General features: G+C 39.8%; 1 protein-coding gene across 6 annotated transcripts in view; it reads right to left on the minus strand.

Annotated features, from left to right (window-relative positions):
* Positions 1–17,682: 17,682 nt before the first annotated feature.
* Positions 17,683–21,440, minus strand: part of PDLIM5 (PDZ and LIM domain 5) — a 132,951-nt gene continuing 129,193 nt past the window's right edge. For all 6 annotated transcript variants that reach the window (XM_055794548.1, XM_055794542.1, XM_055794547.1 and 3 more), the window contains one exon: positions 17,683–20,898. In XM_055794548.1, coding sequence (XP_055650523.1) covers positions 20,809–20,898 — 90 coding nt within the window. In that variant the 3' untranslated portion in view covers positions 17,683–20,808. The remainder of the gene's footprint in view (positions 20,899–21,440) is intronic.

A 21,440-nucleotide genomic window follows, 5' to 3' on the forward strand; every position in this document is an offset into this window, starting at 1 on the left:
GGACTCAGCCACTGATCTTACTAGCATTTGTTTGAACCTCTGTTCTGCGTATTATAAGAGATGGGGTGAAAAATTCTAGGGTCAAACCACAGATCTGCTGGGTTTCTCCATCTGCAGGGCTCCAGCTTCTCAGCACCATTTGGCAAGACGACTCCTAGGCTACAGGATTACAGCACTGCTGGCCTCTTGCTGTGTCTTCTTTGCCAAAAAGAAAAAAAAAATCCTTGCAAAACACATAGAGGTGAAAAAGAGATTCCAAATGCTGAGGAGCTTATTGCTGTAGCTTCCCCCTTGCTTATTGACAGGTAAAGAGCTCAGCAAAGTCAGAAATGAAATCTGACTCCGAGTTGTTTTAACCATGAACCATTTCTTTCTATGGAGCTGTGCAACAGACTGGAACTCAGGCAGTAAAAAAGCGCCTGCGTTGCCACCCACCAGATGTCTAGAACATGGTCCACTATGCTCACATTCACTGAATTAATAAGATGTCTATACTTTCCAAAACTCAGATAATTATGTCTGACTTCTGCATACAAGCAACATACAACTAACACTTCAGTGCAGCACCTTCTTATGGATTTTATAACCAGGTCCTAATTACTGATAATCCTCTTCAAAAATCTACATTGAATCAAGTACAAATTAAAATATTTAACTGGCAGAATACCCACATGTAAAAACGAAGGAATAATCAGTGGTGTAAACAGAAACACAGACAATGCATAGGATTTTAGTGACTAATAGGTTGCTGTTATTTTAAACTCAAAAGACCAAGTGTGTACTATTTTTCCCATTTATAGCATATAAAAAAAGATTCTATCTACTTCAGTTTTCATCTGTTTCATATGAAACAACTGTTCCTTTATATTTAGTGCCCAGTCCACTTGCTTTTCTTACACAATGATAAAAGTAAGGCCAAGCTATTCAGTAACTGAATGTCACTTCTGGAGCCTGAACCTTCAGTCTCATCTCAAACTATGTCCCGTTACAACTGAGATAATGAAGTGTCTGAGAACTGATGGATCCATCCCTTAACTGTTCAAATAGAACCTACATTTTTTCTATTGCACTTGTGGGGGAAAAAAAAGAAAGTCTCAAAACAGATTTTGTGCTATTTAAAAGTTGCCAAACCATTTTCTTTTAAACTTAATTAAAGAAAATCATGATTTGCATCTTACTGGGGCATTTGTATTGGGACACCCACTGGGAACAAAGTTCCATGTCCAGAATATACGCCTCTAAAAATATGGGCACATAATGGAAGGATTGATACATCTTTAATGATGACAGTGCCAAGGTAATAAAACCTAACACCACAATGTTACCTCTTTATACCAAAAATACACAGAAATAAACAAATAGAACACGTTGAGAAATTATACAGAAACTCTGTTAAACATTTTAAAGGGTAATAAAAATGCCTTTGGCTCATTAAGTGTTCTCTACTGATATATGAACCAGTGCCAAAAAGTATCAAAGCTTTTACAAAGAAAAAGAAATAAAAGAAAAAGGTCCAAGAACTTTTTAGTATATGTCTTCACTGAATAATTAAATTAATGTGCTGGGCATTACCCAGGAAAAAGTATATAGGCCGTTTCGTCTTACAGAAACCTGTGCGCACACATATATACATGTACGCATTATATATACATTTATGCCCACACACACACTTGATATGGGAATTAAAATCCATGTTATAATTTGGTAGTGAGATGATACAATCAATTAGCATTCTGCCTGTACCTATTCAATAACGTAATTCTTTCAACTTTCTCTAAAATTTGAAACTTCAGAGTACATCCTAATGTTACGTTAAGAAACCTGAATCACCTGTAAAAAGATCTCTTTCCTTTTCTCCAATATTTTCACCTCTAGCACTTGAGCAAGTTTCTGTCCACAGGCAGGTGCAAAGGAGCATCTCACAGTCCCAAATGCAGCTTCTTCTGAGCACTGAAAAGTCCTGGGACTTGAATATTTTTCCAGTTCTGCAAACGACAGAGATCAAACTTAGCAACAAGTATATTTTTTTTGATCTCAGAACTGATTCACAGCTTAAAAAAAAAGAAAGACAAGTATTAGTCCATCTGTACTAACATGTATTTCTCCACCTCTTGTGCAGTGAATTCATAAGGTGAAATCCCAAACCCATAATCAACCATTAAAAAGACACCTATTGCAAAACCTTTCTCAAAAGTAAACTTTCTGTGTAATGCTACCATTGATTCCAGATGCTGTTCTGTACTTAAATCTAGGTCTACCTCTTTCTAAGCCATAACACTTTTGGTTTTAATACTGTACATATGTCTAGTTGCAGTAATGCACGCTTCAAAACTTTTGAGTACATGTGCCCTACGATCTCTTTACATGGCCAGAAGAGACAGGACAGCCCCTGAACATTAAATAATTATAGGAAAACAATAAGAAGCCAAGTTATTCTTTCCTTCAAGCTTCCTAGAGCATCTTCTCTGCTTCACATCTTCCTTGTAAAGATTGTTAATCTTTTAACAAAGTTTCACATGCTTTCCTAAATGACAACAGCAGCCCACAATATGCCAACCTCTCTGCCACATTTGCATTGTGGTCCATCAGATGTAATCTCTTGGAGGATGACAAGGGGCTCTTCTGTCATGTTATTCTCAAATCGGCTGGTTTTTTAAGGACCCAAAAGGCATAAAGCATCTCCTGGAGTCACTCTGACTTTACCTTAGTTTGGATTCTTTTAATATCAGTATTGTAAAATAAATCAGTTTCATGAAATAAGAGCATTTGGGTAGCTCTGTGCAGGTGAAGGGGGATCTGATGACTTGATTCGAAAAATCCAAAGGCAAAAGAAATTAATTTCTTTTGATGAAGATTTTTCACTTTTTAATTGAAACAACCACAAAAGGTTGGGAAGTACGTAAACTGGGATTACTCCAGCAACTGTGTATACACTCCTCTCTTTGTACAAGAACAGTAATTCAATCTGTTTACAGAGGCTTCTACCATGACCTCTGGAAGGCATCACAATAAACTCAGAATGGATCTATGAAAAATATGTTTAAAAAATTCACAGCTAACCAGACGACAAAATGTTTGGCTTCATGTTTGAACCAGACAGAAGAGATTTCACACAAAGCCCATGTAGTTTCATTTTCTTGTGTTCAAACCCAGAACAGCTGAGGTCTAAGTCTAAGTGACTTTGAATTGCTAAATACTCGGCTAATTTTTCCCCTTACCTAATTTAATATTTCTCTTGCTGTTGAATTTACTCTGTTAAGTTAATATATAGCATGTTGCCTTTGTGGAGTTTTCCATGAACATTGCTATGTAGGGCTGCAGTCAGGTTAAAACAAGATGTATGCACACATTGAGGCAAGAATATAGAGCCTTCTCTATATGCTTATTCTAACAGCTTTGACCAATTGAAATAATATTTTACTGAAGAGTTTGAAATATTATGAATAGCACAAGCATAAGATTTCAGATTCAGTCTCTCATACACCCTTTTTTCTTCAGATACATTATTGGAAACTTGTATAAGTAACAATGAAAGAAAAAGTAATTGACAGAAAAAAACCTATAATGATTAGCAGCAGAGATACTGTCTTATCAGACAAACCAAGAATAAGAATAAATAAAGACATGAGTAAGAATTTAATGGACAGCTTTTGGCATAGGTGGGATGAATGAGGTGGTTCCGGAGTTATTCCAGATCAGCTCTTCTGCTTTAGCAATAACTGCAGAGCCCATAATGTTGATCCTGCATGGAGTATTATCAACAATATGTGTAGCTCAACCTACTAAGCTAATATATTTCACACTATCCTGTTATTTCATTTGCCAAGCTACTCGGTCATTAACTGCTCTTGTGTTTCGTCATTTATTTAACTTCCACATTTTGTAATATTTTCATTCACACCTAAAATCATAGAAGGCTATTAATGAAATAGAAGGTGGTTTGATATGATATTTTCAGCAACATTCCCTGGAAAGTGTGTAAAATTATATATGAAACCAGTTAAGCCCTTGCTTTCCATCAAGAAAAGCATTTCTTACACACAAACACACAAAATTTTGCCTAAAAGCATGAAATAAAAATCATCCTTCTTTGTCTGCTCGATAGAATCTCAGGATAAATCAGTTTGGAAGGGACCTGGGGAGGTATCTAGCCTTCTGCTCCAAGCAAGGTCACACCAAGGTGCTCGGGGCTTTATTCAGTTGGGTCTCAAAAACCTTCAAGAATGGAGACTACAAAACCTCTCTGGGCAACCCAATATCCCCATAAGATAACAATTATTTAAATAGAATGCAATAAATCTTGTGGGCAAACCCACAAGTTGCATTCTTTTTAAGATGTACATCCTCTTACTACATTTCCTCAAAAGCCAGAGAACTAAAAAGAATGGGAAAATATTCCCATCTCAGGTCTTCTATTTCCATTTTTCATCTGCTTAATTCTTCATTAGTTGAACCCTATGAAATTTATCAGCGTGAAGCTTTTCTTACTTGTGGTCCAAAATATGCATGTTCAGAAATGAGTAGTTTTTAAAAAAAAAAAAAATCCAAGATTTTTCTCTCATCAGTTGGATGTGAACTTACCTGAAATGGCTGGGACTGCATGCACCGGTTCCAGACATACCTCTATGTGTCCGCAGCACGTGTAATAGCAATAATAATAGCACCAGCCTGGTGTCTGTGCCGAGATTGCTGCCCTTCCCGTGGCCAGCTGTAAATGAATACAAATGCTCAGCTGGAGTTTCCAGCATTCTTGTAAGCAAAGCTCATCGAGACCATTTGGTCAACCGTGATTGTTCTGATGTTACCAAAAAGGTCACATATTAATTTCAACTCTTTCTGCTATAGCAGAATTAGTCATCTATAGCAGTTTTATACAGCCCATCTATTTTTTATTGTGCCTGTGACAGCTTTTTCAGTTTTTCCCCAATGATGGCAGAAAGGGACCTGATTAGGGCAGTGAAACTTCTGCTGGGTTGCAGAGGAGTGTGTAGGAAAGGTCCTGCAAGTTGGCTATTTTTATTTTCTGGCATCATTAGATGTCTGGAAAAATGCCCTGAAAAATTGAGTCCAGGCACATTGACTTCAGAAATTGTTATATGTTAACCAGAAATTTCCTTTTTCTCCACCTACTTTTAAAATTTTTAACAGTGGAATATATTGAAACATGCAGAGAACTGTAAAACAGCCAAGTGGACTTACATAAAACTCACTGAAATGATCCACTTCTACCGTGGAATAAATCAGAGGAAATATCAGCTAGGAAAGAGGATATCCAAAGAAAGTGACTGCAAACTGCTAGTTAAAATTGAAGTGTGATATCCCTTTCAATTCCCATTTCTCCATTCTTGAATAGCCAACAACGTTTTCTAAATAACTTTTCCTCTTTTAATTGGTTTGCTTTCAGAAAAACTCCCATCAGATCCATTTTATTTTCCATTTTCTGCAGGGGGAAAAAAAAAAAAAAAAAAAAAAAAAGAAGTCAGCCTCTCCCTTGGACCAGCATGGGATGTTTGCGGGCTGATCATTTCAAGAGCACATTTGTCCTTTGGTTTGCACACACTGGAAGTCGCTTCAAGTTGGCTAATGACAATCTCCTGGGAGATGCGACAAGTGTTGAAACACATATGACAAACCTCATTCTTCTGCCAGATCACTGACCCTGCATTTTATAGCCTGACATCTTTTGTCTGTGGGGAGGAAGGAAGCGGAGTGCCTCAAAGATGAGGGCAAGGTTGGAAATTGCGATCAGAGCCCAAATGCGCTGGCATCTGTTACGAGTATGGGGAGTTGAATTATTTCTGAGAACTCCCATTACTGTTTATAACTATCTCTTCCAAGAAAACTCCCAATATAGTAGCTGTCGTGAACAAAGACTGCAGGCTATAAGCAACAGATGAGCTAATCTTTCTGCCTTTTGGGGCATATTTTCTTTGGTCTGGAGCTGCAGGGAGGGACAGCCAAGCTGGTGCAAGGTGTGGGAGGCACTGGTGGGTGCAGGGTGTGGAGGGCTGGCTGCTGCTAATCTATCAGCATTAACTGAAACGCTGATCAATGAGATGTCAATCATAACCGGGCTTCTCCCATCCACCCAGCTTCTGTGGTGCGTAACACCTGGCAAGGGTGGGAACACACTGGCCATACAACAGGTGAGGTTTTGGCTTCAGCCGCCATTGCCCAGGCAGGCGGTGGCAAGGGACAGACATGCTCCTTTTCAGCTCCTTTTCTGCCAAGGGCAGCCAGACAGGGAGCCCCAGGAGCTGCTGCGCACATCCCAGCCACCTCGCTCATTTCTCGCTTCTCAATTTTAGTGTTTCAGGGGGAAAAAAAAACCCAAACAAAATCCAAACCAGCCTGGGCCTGCTGACAGTCCCAGCACCCAGCAAGCAAGCAGTGCAGCGATCCCTTTAACTGCTTCCCATGAAACACCTTCAGAGCTTGAGTTTTGGCTTCACTGGCATTTGACTAATCATATCGAAGTCCTTACCTACGCTTTCATTCCTATTTTTATTTCCCCCCATAATATTAGCTTCAGATTTCACTGTTTTGTTTACCTTTTAATTAAAGACTTTGACATTTTGAAGCCATTTTATATTTCCTATCTTGGCAATATTCAAAGAAGGACTACACAGATGGGCAAATAATCATATCAAGATCTGAAGTAACACTTCCCTTCATCTCAGTCCACTTGGGTAAACTCACACCACATGCCAGTGTGAACTATTCTTGTAACAAGGGCTGTAAATCCCTGCTGAAACTTATTTAGGAAGGGTAATTTTGGCTATGCATAGAGTGCCACACATTAAATATACTACAGGTGAAATCTGCTGGGAAGGGCTCTGACGCTTAAAAGTTACACCGATGGCATGTATTACAGAGGCTCCAAATTTGGAGTAAATGCAATAGAATATGATTTTATATAGCAATTTTACCTGCAGTCTCTTCAAAAAGAAAGAATGACCAAACCCCTTTCAATTCTGCAGCTTTTAGGTGTTGTTTTTCTTTTTTAAAAAAAAAAAGGCTCCAGCCATTATAAGTAAAGAACTTGAGTTCTTCCTAGGTATTCCCTGTGCAAATGCTCTCGTTCCTGAGGGGGAGTTTGGAAGGCTTGCTCAGCATCTGTAGCACAAGCTGTGTAACGATGCAAACATTTACTGTCTCCTCTCCATTTTACAGGATGCTGCATGTGTCTTCCTTGTGCTTCTCCCAAGGAGGAGGAAAGCCAGGACTCCTGTGAAAGGGCAAAGGCAACCTGGAGCACCCCTGAAATGCAAGCATGCAATAAACCTCACGGGGCTGATCCTACCTTGGGTGGATGTGAACTAGGAACCACAGCTACAGAACCTGGTTGCTTTGCAGATATCCATGTCCTCCTTTGCCTTATTGCAAAGATTTTATGCCAACGCTGGCAAGTTATCCCAGCAAGCTCTGGGACATCTGTTTTGTTAGAGTTATTTGCCACTGAATTAAATTCCTCTGTAAACCTTTTATTTCTTATTGTGCTCTGGTGTATTTGGGTCACCTGAGACTCACTTGTAAAACTGCAGGTGGTGCGTTTCCTGCACACAGTGTAATTCTCACATGGAGTTTTAAAAGTTAAAGCCAACTCTCCCACATGAAGGTGGTCTATCAGCTGTAACTCCCGACAGGTAAATGGGTGCTTGGCACTATCTGCATACAACCTCTTCTGACACTTTGTTGGACTCATTTCCACAGCACTACTTTTGGCTCTTCCATGGCACTGCAGAAGGGAAACCACTCCTGCCATGGGCAGACTGATGAATAAAGCCAAGGACGCGATGCATGGAAACCCTTTCCAACACGAGCAGGGAAACTCTGACAAAATACAAGGTGCTTTAAAATATCCCCTAGAAAAACAGCAGCTGCTTTCTCATAAGAAGGTGCAGCAGTTACCAGTTGCATCCATCTAGGCCAAGTGCAGTGGCTGTTGCCGCTGAGCCCTGCAGAGCCCCACACGGCCAGGGCACGGTTCCCGTCTCAGCTAGTGTATCTGCACCAGGCTCCAAGCTGGTCAGCTTCAGGTGGCCTCTTTTCTCTTTACAGCCTCTATAAATACCTATTTCCTCCTCCAGCATAAATCTTCTTCATTAGCTTGTATCTGCCCAATTCCGAATTAGTGACATCTTTTAGGTTTGATACCTTACACCTCCACGCAACAAGAACAGAGAGGTCAGTGCTGTTGACTTGAGGGTCACATAGATATGGACCTGGGAGGCAGCAAGATAGCACAGTCCCAATGACTGCAGCTATTTTTAGTTACACAAGCACATAACATCTCAAATACTAAATATGTCACTGATGCAGAATTAAAAAATTGCCACTTCTGGCTTTTGGACAGCCATAACTTTCAGAAGAAGACTCATGTGGGAACTGGACTCACATAAATAACTGCACTTCTTCAAGATCACTTAAACTTGTGCCTTCCACAAATTCAGCCATGCAGAGTAGTAATAACATTGTGAATCACTTTGATAAAACCCACCCTTTACATAAAGTGACAAATGTGAGGAGCTTCACAAGTGTGCATATTGCCTGGGTCTGCAAGGAAGAGAAGTAGCCTGGTCAATTTCAAAACAATAATAATTAAAAAAAAAAGGGGGGGGGAGGGGGCTAGGAATATAAACATTGATAAACTTGCCTTACAAATATTATTTTAAAGATGTCTGTGACAGAGTGCTTGAAGTCAAAGCCTAATAAAGCAGTTATTCTCAAGGGGACTTCTTACATGTTTAAAAGGAAGCACATGCATCAGGGCTTTGCTGCATTCCAAGCACCTAATATTGTGTTCACAGCAAGCGCTGTGCTACATACGGGCTCTGCCTTTTTCCAATGGGCGTTTCTCTGGGTCCAGATCCCAAATTAAAAGGCTGTACAGGGTGCTGTAACGCAGCTCCTCTGTGCAGAGCCAATGACCCAGAAAAACAGAAGGGCTGCAGGTTGCGTTTTATGTTCAACACCTTTCTGAGTCAAAGCATAACATTTTCTATGCTTTGCATACATCTGCATAGTATTATCCATATGACAACCATAGTAAAAAGTAAGAGAATTAAAACTAGACTGATTGGAATTCATACAAAGTAAACAGTTTTTTTAATACTTCTGGCTAATTATCTTATGAGAAAAGTGAAGCAAATGCTTCCGACTAAGCTGTGGGGGGGAAAAATTAGGAGAAAAAAAAAAAAGGCAAAATATTTAGCTTACCTCACCTGAAAGCAATCTCCTCTTTGATCGGGTCTTGTTTGAACTGCCAGTACCACTCCTCCAGTACCGTCAATTCCTTCTCCATCTCTGTTTGCTCTCTCCCATGCATCTCCTCCAGCCAACTGTTGAGTCTAGTAACATATCAGGATGATTTTTATTAAATTAACCAAAAAAGTATTTAAGTCCTTACTTAGAATTTCCATTTGCAAGAAAGACTGTGTAATCAGCCTCTGCTTGAGCTATACAAGTTTTGCTCTTGTGTCTTTTTGTGTCTATGCCTGGTGTACCAAGTCTTTAACTTAAACATGAATATTTGAATTGAGCTTTCTCAAAATCCCTAGTAGAATTTAAAGCAATTTCATTTCTGTTCATTAGAGGAGCTTGACATGCCCTTTCACTAATCTCTTCCTACCCAGAGCAGACACTCAAAGACCTTTTTCTTCATGTGACATTTGCTGCATAGTATGATCTGTTCCTAGTTGGGAGAAATTAAGAGGATGCTCGGTGTATCTTTCACTACAGAGGCCTTCGTTTCTCTAACTGCATGAACACACACACACGAACCGTATAGATGCACTAGTCAGGTCTTATCATTGACTGCTGTGTCTGGCCTTTGTCTACTAATAAATCTTCCCTTGGATTTATTTTTACACTCCAAACCTCTGAACAGTTTGAGCTTTGAACTAGACAGAGCATTGAGGTAACACCACACCAGCATTTGCCTTGGCTGTACAGATTATACTCCATTAAAAGAATACCTGTAAGTTCGAGAAGTCAAGGACCCTGAAGTTCAGAAGCAGATAGTGCTGATTCAGTTCTCTTCAGATACAACCTTTGATTACCTGACTGCACACTCTTGTTTCCACAGGAATCCGTTCTCATTCAGTACAGCTGAATGCAATGAAATGAGAGCACCTCCAAAAGACAGCATTCCCATGCCTCCCATGGCGCGTTTTGGTTGAGGTGCAGATCCTAATTTTCAGAAAGGATACTGGGACTCAGATGAACAACCCCCCCAAAAGCTGATGAGTCAAAAGCAACATTTATTTCCATTATTTTTTTTATGTTATTATTTGGAAACATCAAACTATGTGTAATAAGCAAGAGAAAACAGCCTTCACGGTGAGGCTTGCTGGGCTCATCTCACAGAATTACATTACCAAGTTCATTTGTGAATAACAGAGAACACCCTGATGGCTAAACACTTGGTTTTGTTGTTGGGTTTCTTTTTCATTTCTTCTATGATTAAATACACTTCTCTGGGCTGCGCTCTGTTTTCCACCCCCAAACACTGAAAATGCTTTGCACATTAAAACGTGCTGCGGGTTCATCCCATCTGCTCTTCAGGGCACCATCTCTACCCTGCCTCATGCGAACCAGCTGGGGACGGACAGGCCCTCAGGAGAAAGAAACCTGGATGAAGAGGGAAAAGCAGGAGCTTCTGGAGGCTTTCTCCATCCGTGCTCCAGGCCACCAGCCTGGCTGAGGCAGGGGACACCCAGGACTGCGAGAGGTGAGGCGTTTCACTCCTCCAGCATCCTCATTGACCAGCCACCACTGAGATGAATCACAGCTGGTACCCAGCAGCCTGCAGCCATTTCAAACAGCATCTGGGGCAGGTAACCAGCCTGCCTGGCTGCAGCACAAGCCACCTCCTGGCAGATGGACCACAGTTGTTCTGGCTTCCCCATCCATCTCTGCCTGCCCAGCTGCATTCCTGCTGGAGCTGGTAGTAGGCAGGAGGGAAAGGGCCAGTGATCTCTTCCAGATGGACAGGAGCTCCAAACAAGGCAGCACTGACAAAAACGACAAAGCAAGGTGTCAGAGTACAGATCTTCATGTAGTTACTCACCTCTGCCTGATGTGGAGGAGGCTATGAAGTCTATGCACTGGGGTAGTGTTGGACAAGTTACATAATCCATGGACCAGAAGGAGCGATGGATTTGTTTAACCATGAGCCACAGCAAAGACCTTCCAGAAATTTATCAGCTCACAGAGCAGCTGGATGCCCCTTACACCAGGGCACAAGTTAGCTTGGACACTCAGTGCTCTTTTGCACAGTTATTTAAACAGCAGGTGGAGAACAGCAGCTTCTTTGCAGACAGCAATAGATAAAAAGCTTATAATTTTAATCATTAGATTATATTTTCCAGTTTATTTCATCCCCTGCAAGTTATGGTACTACACAAGGGCTGCAGCAGCTGAAGGTGCATTTCCCATTCACAGACCCATGAAGCTGCTCTGTAAAATCTCCACATGGACTTTACCAGAGGTGGCCATGAAAGGAACTGGAAGAAGTTCAGAGAAGCAAAGGCCCAGGGGAATCTGAGATAGGGCTGCTGCCTACCGACAGCACAGGATGGGACGGTGTAGTTTGAAGCAGCAGCTGGCACTGGTAATGTTAAACAGCGCTCGCTTCAGCCTCTGGGTAGCCCAGAGTCAGCCAAAGACAAAAAAGGATTTGTTTGAGCTTCCAAGTACATTGTGAAGGTGAAAAAGCTATCTGACCTCAAAGAATAAAGCCAACAGAAGAAAAACGTGCAGTTTGGTGATGAATATCAATGTAGAACAGAGAGAGGAGAAGTGTTCCCTCCCACAAGACTGCAAGGTCTGTGTCCCCCTTAGGAGCACCCTCAGCTCCTGCCTGCTGATTTACCTTGCTGTCCCCAAATCATCCCTTTCTCAGACCATGGTCTCATGAATCTCTGACAAGAAACAACTGACAAAACAGTTTTTTGTCTTTTTTCTAAACACCAAACTGTTTCCTACTGTTACCTGCCCTTTCCTCCTGTCACCATGCCCCATCTCCTGGCCTCTACTGCAGCTCACTTTTCCCTCATGTCTCTACAGTGACTGAAAACACAACTAAAAATTGCTGCCCAGCACGCCTTTTCTCCCTTCCAGGAGTAACACAGGAGCTTACCATATATCGTGGGAAGACACGAAGGACAGAATAACACTCACTATTACTGTTGGAAGAAACTAATTTAGAGCGCCAATTTCCATCCTAGTTGATTTTGCAAATCCCTGCCAGGGAGAAGTTAAGTCTTCCCTCAACATGCTCCCTGAAAAATAAATAATTTATTACATTAACTCATACACATATTGATAGAGTAGGCTCATGCACTCAACAGTGATTTGCCCTGAACTTAAATTAACTTAAAAACGTAACCTATACATAAACCTTCAAAGATGTATTTTTGGCTCTCTGGATGTGGGAGAGCAAAGGCTGAGTGTCAGCAGGGTGTTGCTGGGCAGAGGGATGGGAGCTGGAAAGCAGAGAGGCAGTGAGCAGGGGCATTTGTTGAGATGAACTAGCCTGGCTGGCTACTTCTTCCAAGATCTCCACAGCAGCAAAACCTATCCAAGGAAAGCCTGGATGCAGGTGGTAATCCACAGCTCCCATATATCGATGCTGATGTAACTTTTTTCACCCTCTGTATAGCGGAGCTATGATTGCCACACCTATTCTATCACGTTCCAAATTACAACTCTTGGTTTCATGGTAGTACCGTAACATTTTCTAACTACCAACCCAGTGCTCCCATAATACACCACAATCCTTGAATGCTAATTGCCATTCAGCAGAAAAATACAAGATTCTCCTACTACAGTCATGTAACCGCCTAGGAGGTGAATACGGTATTGGGAAACCAAATTGGGAAGCCAAAGCTCCAGGACCTTGTGAAAGACAAACTTTAAGCAAGAAAATGTGCTATTGCTTTGGGTTTTTTTGAGGAGTATCATATGACTTCATCAGAGCATCCTCAGAAACTCCATCTCCACCAAGACACCACAGACACCCACTTGGAGTAAATGAAAAAGGAAAGCATCAGAAAATAACATCTCTTCAAATTTTGCAGAGACAACTATGAGATGTGTTCTATTAAAACTGGGGGGAAAACCACTTGATTAGCAACATACTTAGGAAAATATATAAACAAATAAGGAAGAACATGCAAGATTTAAAGACAAATTTGCAGTCTTATAGTATCATTTTACTTCCATCAATAAGCCCTGAATTATTTCAGAGAAAGCCCAACCTATTTGCTTCTCCAGATACCACTGGTCAGAATTTCCCAGTAATCCTCTACTGATTGTCAGTGGGTACGACAAATAGGAACACCCCCACACAGAGGCAGCAGATTAACTTCATTAGGTTTGTTTAGAGCCAAGTATAAGCCCAAGGTTGGACTCTAGGTGCTGTAAATATTAAGTGGCTCCATTTTATACCCTACCTGCCTCCAACAGGCACAGGCTGAGACAAAAAAAAGCAGGCTCCCTATCTGGGGGAAAAAAAAAAAAAAAAAAAAAGTCCTACCCTATAAAATGTAATTTATTCTTTGCACACAGCAGGAGGTGGTGATTGCTTTATGTGTCATGATCAACCCTTTCAATAATGGAAGTGAATTTTAAAAATAGATACTCCAGTAATTTTTGAAAGCTGAGTAATTCCCAATCCACACTTAAAGGACACGTTGAAGAATTTACATAATTTGGAGCAACGCTGCTAGAACAACATAAATGGCAAGAAAAGCTGAACTCTGACGTGGGTAAAACCTGCAAAGAGTATCTCTGAGAGTTTAGTGCAAGTACCAATAGTTTGTCTTTCATGCAGGGCCAAATTATCTATGAATTTACCATCCTTTTTTTTTTTTCTCAGACAATACTGATTCAATAACAGAATGAGTATACAAAAAATTCACGTACTGTTTGAGTGGAAGTGTATATCAAGTCCATTAAATTTCATTGAATCAGCAAGGTGCTAGAGTAGGCAGATTCGTATCAGGGGAAGATTTTCACTTTCTTACCTGACCTGTTTCGCCTCATCCAGAGACACTGAACATCTGAGATCTGAGAAATTAAATATCCTGTTAGAAAGCAGTGTTATCATAGTGATGTTCCTGCCTCTGGGTAGTGTAGTACTCAACTGTCACCTACCAAATGAGAGCACTCCTTCAAGTACATTTGCAACACTTAAAGGAAATCCTGCTAAAACCAGGACCCAGATCCTTAGTTTAATTCTGATCTCACTCATAGGGCAAATGTAAGCATAACATTAAGGTAGCTTTGATACCAGCCATTTTCAATTTGGAGGAGAATAAGTTGAAATCACTGAGGCCGTATCTGCTTAGGTTATCAATGATTTTGGCCCTACACATGTTTTCATGTGTCTCCCTTTTGCTTAATAGATTTCAAGGGAAAGAAAGAGTTTACATGGGATGTAGTTACCACTTTGGTCTAGTATCTCGAGTTATTTTTCCGTCGGAAACTTCTGGGTGAGAAAACGTGACACTTTGGAAAGTGTGCCAAAATTTAGTGCAAGTCTATATTTACCAAAGGGATATTTGACATTTCACTGATGCATCACAAAGAGAAATAAAGGACAAACCTGACAAGATGATCTTGTACTGAAGTCCTTTAAAACAAACAGCAGCACTGCCCAGCAGTAAGAAAAAGTGAAGCCATGAGCTCTGAAAAGGAGACAACTGCGATCCTATGGAAAGTGTGAATATTCCTTGGAGGACAATGACACAATCCTTAGTTTTGCAGTATAGGAGAAACCTTTTAAAACATACCCAAACCACTGGATATTTTTAAAGAGTTTAAGGTATTGCCAGTGCAAATGCAAAAGCGCTTTATTACAACTTGCATACCTTACCATCTTAAACATTTTTTTAAAAAAATCTTACGAAAAATATTTTTCCAGATCAGCCATGTGTAAATTTCATCAAGGTGACTTACAATTTCTTTAGAGATGTTTTTGCTTGTACTCCGTCTTACTACAACATGCCATTCTGACACAAATAAAACTTTCATAAGACCCCTAACAACAGATAGTGGGTTTCTGTCCCCAGACTGTCACATACACACTAGATTTGGGCTTATCAGACATGTGAATACTTTCCTGTGTCTTTCAGTGACCAACACAAGTTTCCTATCTATTCCAAACTCAACTTTCATGGCAAATGATAATGAAAAAGACCTTTAGGCAAAGCAATAAAGAGAAATATAAAAGCTCATAATAAGCCCAATTCATAAAATTACAAGCTGTAGTGTGCAGTATGCACAAGTAAAACTGAAAACCAAGTTCAAGCATACCAAACGAGATTATAAACTAACTGTTGTTTTTCTGTCTGGGAAAAGCAATTCTTTAATGAGCTTGGAAACACAGCTAAATATTTTCTTTCATAAATTCAAGAAAAAGCCATACCACTTTTGAAACTTCTTCTGGGCAGCTTTTTCTCCTCTCTCTTTTCCTCTTTTAAATTTTAAATACTGCACAGGAATCATTTGCTCTGTGAGGTTCCCATAGTTAGAACCAAACCCTTCTCAGAGGAATTTTGGCACCTTATTAATTAGTTGGTTATGAGAAGGAGCTGCACTCTTTCAGTGACTCCTATTTTGCCATCAGTAAAGTGTGATCCCATAATAAATTTCCATCAAGCAAACTATTTCTGGTAATTCCCCCTAATTAACACCAGACTGCTAATAATAAATTAGGCCCTATGTGTTTCTGATATAACCAAGATCTTGTCTGAGCACAAGATATTAACCAATGTCCCAAGAAAGTAAAACTTGAACCTAAATTAAGCCTTTGCTGGTAAAAGGATTTATATGTAATTTTGTGAGGAACCCTTTGAAGATCTCATACAGAGCATTTTGACCAGCAAACATTTTGAGTGACAGAGAGATTTGTTCTGTGCCGAGCAGTGAAAGTGGATTTATTGTGAAAACACACCATTGAGTTTTAAGCCTATAAATCTTACACTGGATTACAGCGTCTTAATGAATGAATGACAGATCTCCTTTTTTTGTCGGTGCATTTTAATGTTACATGACGTTGTGATTGATAGAAACCAAACCTTTGCCATTAAAACGTCAAATGCAGACTTGATGCCTTTAAAAGTTTGGCTTCTGGAGTTTAATATACTGTTTGCAAATAGACTTGCATTTGTCTCGTTCATAACCTAAACACTGAAGGGGAGGCAAGTTTTCTGTAAAGTTGCCTCTAAATTTTATAGAGCTGTGTGCAGTGTTTTCTTTTGCTTGTGTAAATACAGGTAGAAAACAACAGTGCATTTGCCTAGTTAAGACACTCAGCTAAGGAGAGTCTTACACCAGGCTGGTATTATCATGAAGTAATTGGCCATGTTATAGCAGACGGTTAAATACCCCGTGGTGAAAGCAGAGACTGCTGCGTGCCAAGGCTAAGTTCAGTATCAGATAATGCTTGCCAGAGCAGGCAGTATTTCCTTGAACAGCCTCAACTGAGGAAAAAAAAAAAATTAAACACTTCTAAACAAGCATTGTAAAGTATTCTAGAAGGGCAGTAGAATGAAGTAAAGGTAGCAAATAAACAGAACTTAGCCAACATTGAGTTTTACATTGTTATATATTATATAGTGTTCAATAGCATATTTCCATCTTTCATTCCATCTTGAGAAAAGATGGAGAATCAGAGACTCACTGAGGTTGGAGGTGAAAAGGGACCTTGACCAGCTCAAGAGTCATGTCCCATTGGATTTTGAGCATCTCCAAGGACACAGACTCTGCAATCTCGCTGAGCAGCTGATGCCAGTGTTTGGCCATCCTCACTGTTATCCTGTCACCAGGTACCACTGAGCTGAGTCTGGCTCCATCTTTACTCTCCCCTCCAGGTATTAGTACACATGGATGAGATCCCCCCCGTGAGCCCTCTCTTCTATAGACTGAAGAGTACCAGCTCTCTCAGCCTCTCCTTGTATGATAAATGCTCCAAGCCCTTAATCACCTTCCTAGCTCTTCACTGCAGAATGTCTCTCTTATACTGGAGAGTTCAGCACCGGACCCAGCGCTCCAGATGTCTCACACCAACACTGAACATAGAAGAATCACCTCTCGCAATCTGCTGGCAATGCTACACCTAACGGACCCCAAGAGGCTGGTGGTCTTACTTGTCACAAAGGGGACATCACTGGCTCATGGTCAACTTGGTGTCCACCAGAACTCCTGGGTTCTTTTCTGTAAAGCAAACATCCATTTCACCCAAAAAAACCTGAAAAACAAGCAACACAAGTGATATCTATTCATGTTTACAATCATGGCTTTCTTTTACTGACTGTAATTCAGGAAAAAATAATGTGTAACAAAACAATGGAGGACAGCTAGAGAGTTTGGGGTTTTGTGTGGGTGAGTTTGTTTTTTTAATTATAATTAAATTAGCAAGCGTGAACAGCCAAAATTTGATGCCAAAGACTATTAGACACAAGCAGGAAAATCATCAGGACTTAAGAGCTGGTTGTTTAGTATAAAACAATGGAAAAATAAAAGGAAAGGAAATTCAAACAAGTAATCTGCAAATTGATGTAGTTCCCCTTCTTACTTTCGTTTGCAAAGCCACTCACATGGCTAGATGATGCAAATAACTCCATGATGAAACAGGTACACAGCTGAACAGACCAACACACACCGAACCACAGCTCATCTTTTGCTTTTAAGTTTATTGCATTGTTATATTAAGCATTTATATTTACACATCATTCTGAATTATTTAGTTACAATATACTGAAACTGTCATCATGATTCAACTAGTCACTAATAAAGACCTTCTACCTTCAAACAGTTAAACCCAATTCTCTTACAGGCAGTTTTGGAGGAAAAATAACTACTGACTGAACATACATGCAAAAACCTACAGTAGTTAGGTTACTAACATGTCTCTCCTGACTTTCTAACATTCCCTCAAAACATGAATGCTATACATGTGTTATATGAAAAGTAATTGGGAATCTCAGAAAATCCCCAAATGATGATGGAACAGTGCTGATTTTTGCTATGCTAAGTCTGCAGTCAAATATATGTATGTATATGTGCATATATGCATACATCTCTCAATGTACATGCGTATGTGTGCATGTGTAGAGAAGTATATATAAACACATAGACACCCCAAAAGATTCTAGAGGTAAATATGAAGGCTTACAAAGAAAACAAAATACAAAGATACCAGTACGAAATAGTCCTAAACAAAAAAGGTAATAAATATTCAGTGAGATATATGGCATTATTATAAAGTGCTCTACTAAAATCTCACTTATTAAAATAATGATAAAAATTATGTTCTTTTTAGTTGATTTATGTAATTTTGTAGAGCCATTAAATAGTATGTATCAGTGACTCTATGCTTTCTTTTAAATTTTAAACAAATAGATAAAAGTAGAAATTAAAAGGCGAAGCAGCTAAATGAAGCAGTACTATTGGAGTCTTTCAGGCTTTTGTACTCATGTCCTGAAATCCATTAACAACTGCAAAATTTCAAACCCTAGAGCATATGGATTAAGGAATAATACAATTCCAATTAAAATTATTAAACTAAACAAAATTGATTTTGATTTTAAGGACAATGACAAACCGAGATGTTCCTATCCTACTTCAAAATAACAGGGTTTGCCTTGAAGAAATTACTGAACACCCTATCCTGTGCATTCCCATCCTCTTTCCTCATGCATGTGCAATATAGCTCCACTGCAACCTAGTCTCTAGGTCTCACTTCTCCACATTCTACCGAAATTCAAAAGCAACCTGGCTGACACATTACCGTATCTCATCCAGTCTGCTTCTAGCCTTCTGATTTTCAGCCAAACTCACAAAAGGGTACATCTACAACAGTGTAAACATTTTAAACAGCTTTATGCTATTTCTTCTGTACCATCAGAAGTTGAAAAACAAACTTGGCAGTATTGAAGAAAAAACAACTTCAGGAAATAAAGCGAAACAGCCCCACAATGTGAACCTGTCTTGCTGAATTAGTAAGAAAGCCAAGTATCTTTTCATATTTCAGTACAGCAATTTTGATTTCCTTTCCCCCTTTTTTGTTGATGTTCCTTGTTACAATTGCTTTACTCAATCATGGCAATTTTTCGTTATTTGCTCCACAGTTTTATGGATAAACCTGTCCTTTGTGTCAGTTCAAAGAACCAAAAAAAAAAAAACAAACCCAAAACCCAAGCCCAAACAAACCACACAACAAAACCAGTAAATGGTTACTTTTCGTGCCTACTGGAAAGAACACTAAAGACTAACAATTCATCTCTGACATCCCAGTTGAATTAAGTAGCACGTAAACTCAGTTTCCCTCAGGAGCCTGATCTGGCCCTGAGAGGGGCCCCTTCTCTCTTGTGCAACCCTGCTAGGGCAAAATTCACCCCGTGCAGAGGGTCACTACCTCTCCCCCATCTGCCTACAATTGCTCCATACCACTTAAGCCCTAATTCGAAGTTAAGTGGGACTTAGCTGGTGCACAGGTCTTGCAGTGACTCTCTGTACGGAGGCGAAATTCCTATCAAGCCACAGAATTGACTACGTCTCCTGGCTCGCAGTAAATGCACAACGACAGCATTGTCTCTCTGCTCCCTTGCAAGAACTGAGAGATACGGAGCTGCCTAACTCGTATTATGTTATTTAACAATATATTCCCTACATCTGGAGGAAAAGAGAGAAATAAACGCTAAACTAATAAAAATCGTAACAGCTGAGCAAGTTAGTTTTTGGTACACTACCTGGCACACCACCAATATACATATTCATGAGCTACATGGTAAAGAATGTACTGAGAGAAAAACAATGTCCTCAGTTGCACTTCAGCAGTTTTCCTCATTTAACACCAGTCTCACATTCTGGAAATGAAACACTGTTACCTGCAGATCGAGTGCAATTTCCCCTTTCCAAGGCACTTAAAACTATCTAAAACCTGAGCTGCAAACATAAGAGTGTAATTCCCCGCTCCCTTATTTTTAAGATCTGATCTAACATTTCCATCCTGTCAAACACACCTTGAGTAGCGGGTTGTGGTTTTTTTTGGCTAGTGCTCTTGTAGTACATGAGTTAAGGAAGAGTATGAGTATCACATTTATTTTTTCTTCTAAGTGGCACCTTCTAAACTCCTGTTGTTCACCAGCATAGCCACCACCACCACATGTAACTGCTTTATAAAAACGTCTGTCCTCTGCACACCCATCAGAGGTTTAACTGCAAAGGCACAGGTACATGTAATGGTGGAGGAGGCTTCATGTGTATGAGTAGCAGATAAAAACATCAATTGCTGAACTATATACTCCATGTAACCTTATCTTTGCTTTGAGTTCCTTTTAATGGGGTTTAACTGCAATACTTCCAGACACACTTTAAAAAACATCAGCGCCATAAAGCGATGTGGATTGCTGAAGCCAATCTCCTTTTATTTGTTGAAGAACAGCAAAACCAAGACTTCTAATATCAGGTATTTATTGTTATAGATGTTCAGGTTTTAATACCGAAGCAGATATAAATGTGGTGTTAAAATCATGAAACCAATACAGTAATCTGTCAAGTGTAGAGGTAAAAGCACTCTAATAGTTTGGCTTAGGTGCAATTCCTGATTTTTATCTTTTTATGAAGCAAAACTCTAACTAATAAACACTCTAAAAATTAGTGTGCAAGCCCTTCCCCACATTTCCACATTTCTCTTCCATTCTAGAAAATCATATATAAATAACCAATTATTGAACATGGACATTTTAACCTTTCTTTCTGCTCAGTACATTTGTTACACAAGATAAGCTCCAAGCATCAGATGTTGATAGAGTGAGCGTGTTTCTTGCACAGTGGCCTGTCCTTCTTGGAGAAGAAAGTCTGACCCTCCAAACTGTCGCTACACACCTGAAATGGGATAAAAAAAGAAAAGATCACTCAATTCAGGTGGATGAACGACACCCATACATTATTCAGAATGCCAAACCATGGCATTGTTCTATGCACAAATACATTCAAAGAATAAGAAATATTACCTTTTTCTTGGGCATACTCTTTTTGATGTAATACTAATGGTGGATGCAAGCATAACCTTCCTTTCTTTAAGTTAACAGGTCCTTAATTGGGAGCAGAGTTAGGTTCAGCATTTTAAGAAAGATATCCAATCATTAGGATTGGGGTTTATTTGGTTTTGGGTTGGGTTTTTTTGTCATACAATATTAGCAGATGATACCTTGGCTATAGTGTCTTCATGTCAAAAGCACTCTTGCTACTTTAGAAACACAGACAGCTCCTGTATGACTTCCAATGCTTGCTCGAGGAAGTAAATGTCAAGGGTTAAATGCCAGGACACATGGGTACAATCCAGGCCAAGTCCTCTGGACCAGTGCCAAAGGCTCACAATAGCAACACACCTTCTAAATAACTGGGAAAGTGCTTTTTGTTTGGGC

The sequence above is a fragment of the Falco peregrinus genome, chromosome 2 (genome assembly GCF_023634155.1).
Source record: "Falco peregrinus isolate bFalPer1 chromosome 2, bFalPer1.pri, whole genome shotgun sequence".
NCBI lineage: Eukaryota > Metazoa > Chordata > Aves > Falconiformes > Falconidae > Falco > Falco peregrinus.